The sequence below is a fragment of the Microplitis demolitor genome, chromosome 6 (genome assembly GCF_026212275.2).
Source record: "Microplitis demolitor isolate Queensland-Clemson2020A chromosome 6, iyMicDemo2.1a, whole genome shotgun sequence".
Classification (NCBI taxonomy): Eukaryota; Metazoa; Arthropoda; class Insecta; order Hymenoptera; family Braconidae; genus Microplitis; species Microplitis demolitor.
In genome coordinates this window covers 10,832,631-10,839,895 of record NC_068550.1, presented here as the reverse complement: position 1 = coordinate 10,839,895, position 7,265 = coordinate 10,832,631, and the positions used below count along the sequence as shown (strand labels likewise).

Sequence of the window (7,265 nt, the reverse complement as noted above, 5' to 3'; positions counted from 1 at the left end):
ATATATATATATATATTACAACGTGCCTTGTTGCGGCGATAGCGCTTCTACATACAATTCTAAACGGGTCCTAATGAAACAAGGCACACTTGTTTTATGAATGATTAGCTTAGTTAAGCTCAAAGATGAGTGAAATCCATCAATTAGTTTAGAAATGGTGACGATTTGAAATTTTCTAATTGACGAAAAACGCTACTTCCGGCGCTTTTTTCTCAAATAACTTTCTAACGGAAACATTTAGCATTATTGGGTAAAAAGGATGTTATAGCTGATGAAATGAGATATATTTTCCTTTTTTTTATTTTTTAGTTTACGATAGTTTTTCGAATTTTCACAAAGGTTCAAAGTTATACATGATTGATTTTTGTGTTTTGAAAGTTTTTAACAGATGATCATGAAATTTTATATACTTATTCTTTAGGCAATTATCTTGATCAAATTAACAAATGTAAACAGTCGGTTGAGTATTTATAGGAAGAGATGGCAACTTAAATTTAAAAATCATTTTGTTTCTGGTGGTTTTTAAGCTTGAAATTCATTTACAATGTCAAAAAAAATTTATTTTGAATTCAATTTTATCTTAAAACTTAAAAATAAAGAAATAATGAGAAATTGACTTCCATATTAGATGCCGAATAGCCTTTTTGTTTTAATTATTTAATTTGGCTTATGATTTCATGATAATTCATCATGATTACGGCAGACAATCTATGTACTGTATTCTCTATGTTCACGATCGGTTTCCACCTACGACTCGTACGGAACGAGTACCTACACTCGCGTATGCATGTGAATAGGACCAAACATATATTTCTAGTCATTGGCCCTTGATAAAATCCTCGCACCCCCTTGAGTAACGTAGATATTATATATTCCCTCAGTTCAATGTGAACATCCACAGCAGGTACTTCCCACCAAGAGAAGCTTTGATGACTTAGACTTTTCACACTCTGCTTTTGGTATATATGGATTAACTACATATACCGAAAGCTCTGTGAATTGGTCTGGTAAGCCTAGCCGAACGTTATGCTTGTAAATGAGTAAACACATTTAAAGGCGTAGGAATGATAATTTTGATCGCAGTTAACAAATTATAACATAGAAGTAATATAGCATATATATGGTACATTGTGTATAATGCTGACCATGATGGTCTAAATTTTATTATTTGGTTCTATAACTAAATAATAAAAAATAAAAAAAGGGTTAACATAATTTATGTCGTTAATAAATGTCAGCACGAGTTCGTCAGCATATGATTAAGCTAAGTTATCGTTGATTCACTGCGTAGGACATTTCCTGACCAACTCTGATGATGGTAATGACAAATAACTAAAAAACTAAGAAAAATTGATATTAAAAAAACCTTTTATAATCGTTTATAGTCTACTTGCCCTAGTACTAAACTTAGTGGCGAAAAATCGCCGGAGTAAAAAAAAAAATTGAATAAAATAGAGAAAATCTGGTGAATCTTCCGGTACAAAAACCTAGCAAAAAAAGCTGTAATTTTTTTTGTTATTAACAAAAGCGTTTTGCAAGTAGCCTCAGTCGACTTTAACGGAATACTGGATAAAGGTTTTTCTCATGCAGTTAATTAAATGTACAAAATAAAATAATTCAATCTTATCTGAATCGTTTGGCCACAAAGTTTATACGAAAATGTTAATTATTAATTATGAAAATAATTATTTAATTTTATCAAAACACAAAAAAATTCTATCCTAACAGCTGCTTTATGTACCGACATGGTCTGCGCATATCCATAGCGGGGAGAAGTTGCGCGCGTTACCATGAGTTATTTAAAATTCCGATTTTAAATAATTCGGAAATTGTAAAAAAATTTTTTTATTAATTAATTGAATTTATAATATTAAAACAAAATTATTTACGCGCTTGAGATTTCTAATATCAAAAGTGAATTTAAAAGTATTTAAATTTTATGATTTTGAATCACTCCAAATACTTCATAATCGCCAAGGTGATTTAAAAGTATTCGAATTTTGAAATTTTAAATCTTTTCAAATACTTTTAAATACCATATAAGGATTTAATTTGATTCGTAAAAATTTGAAATTTTTGAATCGCTACTAATCGCTTTTTTTAATCAGGATATATATATATATATATATATATATATATATATATATATATATATATATATATATATATATAAGAAAAAAAATGATAGTGACCGATGACAAACCATTAAAAAAAAAAAAAAACAAAGTTAAAAAATTTGAACTTATCAATAAATATTATTTTACCTGTGCGTTCTGACGTAAATGCTCTGAAAAAATAAGGATTCAGTCACCCGATTCCTGTCCAACCGTAGATTCCATTCAACAACGGCAGATGAATATTAAACAATATCTCGATACGTCTTTCATAAGTGAGACATATGTGTATGTTGCCAATGCTACCATCAATTTCGAAATCGAACCTTAAAGAATTGGTTAGTTCTGAAAACTATTTTTATAATTACTTAATTGTTATCATTATATTTTTTTAGTTATTATTATTATTATTTTTTTTTTAAACCTATAATCAATTGAAGATAGAGCGAGATAGTTATATGATGCGTGATATTACTATCTCCTTCTATCATCAATATCATTTGAAAACTACTTTATCATCAACTATGAACAATTACGACGGCCAGTACTAATTCTCGACAGATGAACACAAACAAGCTGCCATCTATAATTTAATATTTTATAAGCAATTATTTATTTTAAATATATAAATTAATTCATTCAGATAAATTATATGATAAATTAATAATTCTTATTAGAAGCCACCATATATTATTATATATATATATATATATATGTTTAAAGTTTAAATTCAGCAAGCGCTGCTGTAATATAAATTTTATTGAAATGCCCGATGATTTCAGGAGATAAAAATGATTTATTTTCATAATATTGTCAACAAAAATTATACTATTATTAACATTTAAGTTAAGTACTAAAATATACATTTTTAAATATGCCGTCATAATTATTAATCGTTTCTTAAACACAAGTTCTTATCTCGCAAGAAAACAAAAAAATGATAACAAGATAAGTCGCAAAAGAACTAAAATAATATTTACTAATAAAAATGAAAATAATAGAAAATTCTAGAATATTTATTTGAATCATTTATCCAATCAAAGGCCAGCTAAAAAAAATAATATCAATCCTAACGGAAATCATGACTTAATTCTACCAACCAATCAGTCTTTACAATTTTTTTACGCGCATGCGTATTGAAATAAAATCTGACGTCAGAGTTATTCCAAGCCAATGAAATTATCTTTACATAAATGCTGTCTCATCCACCAGCGAATATATAAAGGCACGATTTTTCACTAGAACTCAGTTATAAAACTTTTCTCACTGATTCAGCAGTGAATTCCCAGCGTCGTTAACAAACTACAAATATTTACACAAAATACAACGTAAAGTTAATTAAACATATAAATTACAACAGGTACGTATAAATTTTATACTTATAATATATATTATTTTTAATTTACATTATTTATTTTAAATAAATTTATGACGGCGTACATTTTTTTTGAATCACGTTTGTTTTCTCAACTCATGGGTTTAAAGTTTATTAAAATTATTTCTAATTAGTTATAAAAATTGATGAATTTACTTTTTTTTTATTTTGAATGAAAAATTAAAGCAAAAAAGCGTAAATTTTTTTTGTTCTGGTAATCTTTTGTTGGAAATGAAGGACGACGGTATCGATCGCGGCCATTTTGAGTTTCACCTTTGTGTAATATTTCTCTTTATTCTTTATAAATTTTTTTTTTTTCATTTAAATAAATTACAGTATTTTGTTGATATTAACAGACTCGTAATTAGTTCTGGCAATTAAAGTCCATACAAAATTTTTAATTGAATGTATAAATTTATGTCGTAGGAAAAAATTATTTATTTGAATTATCATAAAAATAAAAAATAAAGTAAGTGGGGTGAGGGTAAATTATATATTTGAATGTTAGTGTTTACTGATATGATTGCGAGAGAGATAAAAAAATAGTTAGTGAGTTATCTGAATGATGTCAAAATGAGCAAGCGATAAATCATATTTATTTTGTCCGGTTATTTATTTTGATTGTTTTGTTGTTTTTTTAGGAAGGAAAAATGCAGATCTTTGTTAAAACTTTGACGGGGAAGACAATTACTTTGGAAGTTGAGGCTTCTGACACTATTGAAAATGTCAAAGCTAAGATTCAAGACAAGGAGGGGATCCCTCCAGACCAGCAGAGATTGATCTTCGCTGGTAAGCAGTTGGAAGATGGCCGAACATTATCAGACTACAATATCCAGAAGGAATCCACACTACATCTCGTACTTCGTCTCCGTGGAGGAATGCAAATATTTGTTAAGACATTGACTGGTAAAACCATCACCTTAGAAGTTGAAGCTTCTGACACCATCGAGAACGTAAAAGCTAAGATTCAAGACAAAGAGGGGATCCCTCCAGACCAGCAGAGATTGATCTTCGCTGGTAAGCAGTTGGAAGATGGCCGAACATTATCAGACTACAATATCCAGAAGGAATCCACACTACATCTCGTACTTCGTCTCCGTGGAGGAATGCAAATATTTGTTAAGACATTGACTGGTAAAACCATCACCTTAGAAGTTGAAGCTTCTGACACCATCGAGAACGTAAAAGCTAAGATTCAAGACAAAGAGGGGATCCCTCCAGACCAGCAGAGATTGATCTTCGCTGGTAAGCAGTTGGAAGATGGCCGAACATTATCAGACTACAATATCCAGAAGGAATCCACACTACATCTCGTACTTCGTCTTCGTGGAGGAATGCAAATATTTGTTAAGACATTGACTGGTAAAACCATCACCTTAGAAGTTGAAGCTTCTGACACCATCGAGAACGTAAAAGCTAAGATTCAAGACAAAGAGGGGATCCCTCCAGACCAGCAGAGATTGATCTTCGCTGGTAAGCAGTTGGAAGATGGCCGTACTCTCTCAGACTACAACATTCAAAAGGAGTCAACCCTCCACCTCGTACTTCGTCTCCGTGGAGGAAATTGAATCGTTTGAAATAAATTACAAAACATATGTATTCCATTTTTTTTTCTTATAAATAAATAAAAAAAATAATTATTCCTGATAATAAATCTTTTATTTAAAACTCACAATTCTATCGATCTGCCATTTCTCTTTTCACAACACATTTTTTATATTTGAACTCCCCGCCATCTAAAATCTCGTTACTGATTACCACTTCCAGATAGCGCCACCTCGATTTAAATCCCTGAGAAACTCCTTCGCCATTGGTAGTTCTTCTCCAAAACTCAACCATCAGATGTCGCCTCGATTACCTTCATCATCCCCACTTGTATTAAAATTCCCTCGTCTAATTGGCCCCCTCAGCCCTCGTAGCAAACCCCGCCCACCTACTAGTCGTTCGAAAGTGGTAGTTGTGTAGTTTTCGTTACGACAGCCGTTGGTCTCTTCTAATATCATCACAAGAGAAAATATCAAAAACGTGTCGGCGCTAATAATGTAACATATTACAATATTTTATTGTTATTATTAGTTTTTCAAAATCAACCATAAATTTTAATGCGTCTTTAAACAATTTAAATAATTATAAATAAGTTTTATTCAAAATTAAATATCCATTACCCAGATATAACAATTGTTAAATAAATTATACTAATAATAATTATCATCATCATCAGAGATTCATAGACTTTCCACTAGTGTCGTCAGTTGAATTTATTAAGTAACCTCTATTAAATAATTACAAATAAATATTTATTTTAATTATTTAACCAAACTAAGTGATTTTATTCTTCAGTATCAGTGATAAAAAAAATACATGCATAATAATATTAATTAATTCAATAATTGAATTGAATTGAGTGCTAGGTGTTAAATTTGGAAAAACTAGAAATTTTTAATTTAATATAAATATTAAAATAAAAGTAGAACAATATAAAAAAACAACGTTTTATTTCATTTAATAAAATTGTAAAATAGAAATGGCGGCGCTGGTGGCAGGTGTCCAGTATGGTTTGTCATCGCAAAGTCATTTTTATGAAAATAAATCATTAATATTTGTTAAATTAACTGATTCGGCTCAACGTGCTATTGAGGATTTTTTAAAAAATCGGGTAAGTTTTTTTTTTCAACTTTATAACCTTAAAATTTTTTTTTTTGTACTAAAATTTTTTTTTAACCTATTTTACAATTATCCCACTTTGGAAAAATATCAATTAATTCATTTATTCATTTAGTTGATTAGTTAATTCATTAAATGAGATATGTATTGACTACTTAGTTGGTTAGTTGGTTGATAAATTTGTTGTGTAAAAATTATAAGGGGACACTATATAAAATAAAGATTACTCTGAGCCATATTTTATGATAATTGAGTATGTTATAAACATGTTTATATTAATATATTCATTTTTTAATAATTACTACATGTAATTATTAGTGAAAAATGTTTTTTTTTTTTTTTTTTTTTTTTAATTCGTAGAAGTACTACTTTGTTGTTTTTAGTTGAGGAATTTGAATTTAAGGTCAGTTTTAAGAATGAGTGGTTTTAAAAGTCTTATTTTACTTTTTTTTTTTTAAATTTGTTTATTTTTAGATAGTAGTTTTTGTTCATTGGATTTTGAAAATGGATTGAGATATTTAACTAGAGAAAGTGAAAGGACATGAGAAATCGTCAAAGGATCATAGATAGTGTCCTTTGATTATAATGGAGCATTCTCTTGGAGAATAAATTGTTAGTGTAATTCATTTTTAGTGGGGATTAAAGCCGAGGAATGGAATCAGAGAAAAACTAAGTTTAAGGTCATTTTTTTTGGTTGAAAATTTTTTATACAGAAAATTCAAGGGATTTAGGCAAATATTTTGCAGTTGTTCAAAAATCGAGTAATATATTTCTTTATTTTGTGGAATTTATAAAATTTATTCGAGGTTTTGATTGTCAAAGAAAATTCCAGCTTTAGTTTCTATCGATAAATTCTTTTATAGAAGCTTTGAAGAGAGTTCGGAAATTTTTTAAATATTGGAGGAAATAGTTGTTTTTTTCTGTAATTTCTGTAGTTGAAGAATTTTAGTAAACAATTTTTTTAATTGAGATCATAATTATTGAAAAAAAAATTATAAAAGTTCTTATTTTTATTAAAGATAAACTTTTTACATTAAAATGATTTAGAGATTATAGTTTTTATCAGCTAATTACACATGAAAAAAAAAAAAATAATAATGAACAAATAGACA

The 7,265-nt window shown here is 28.5% G+C and overlaps 2 protein-coding genes across 2 annotated transcripts in view; both read left to right on the top strand.

The window, feature by feature from the left end:
- The first annotated feature begins 3,335 nt into the window (after positions 1-3,335).
- LOC103577002 (polyubiquitin-B) lies at positions 3,336-5,129 on the top strand. Its single transcript, XM_008557468.3, has 2 exons — positions 3,336-3,474; positions 4,131-5,129. The coding sequence occupies exon 2, from the start codon at positions 4,140-4,142 to the stop codon at positions 5,055-5,057; it is 918 nt and encodes a 305-aa protein (XP_008555690.2). The 5' UTR covers positions 3,336-3,474; positions 4,131-4,139; the 3' UTR covers positions 5,058-5,129.
- Positions 5,130-5,231: 102 nt separating this feature from the next.
- Positions 5,232-7,265, top strand: part of LOC103569311 (RNA polymerase II elongation factor ELL2) — a 114,540-nt gene continuing 112,506 nt past the window's right edge. The window contains exon 1 of the mRNA XM_053740042.1: positions 5,232-6,145. Within this exon, the coding sequence (XP_053596017.1) occupies positions 6,014-6,145 (132 nt within the window). The 5' untranslated portion in view covers positions 5,232-6,013. The remainder of the gene's footprint in view (positions 6,146-7,265) is intronic.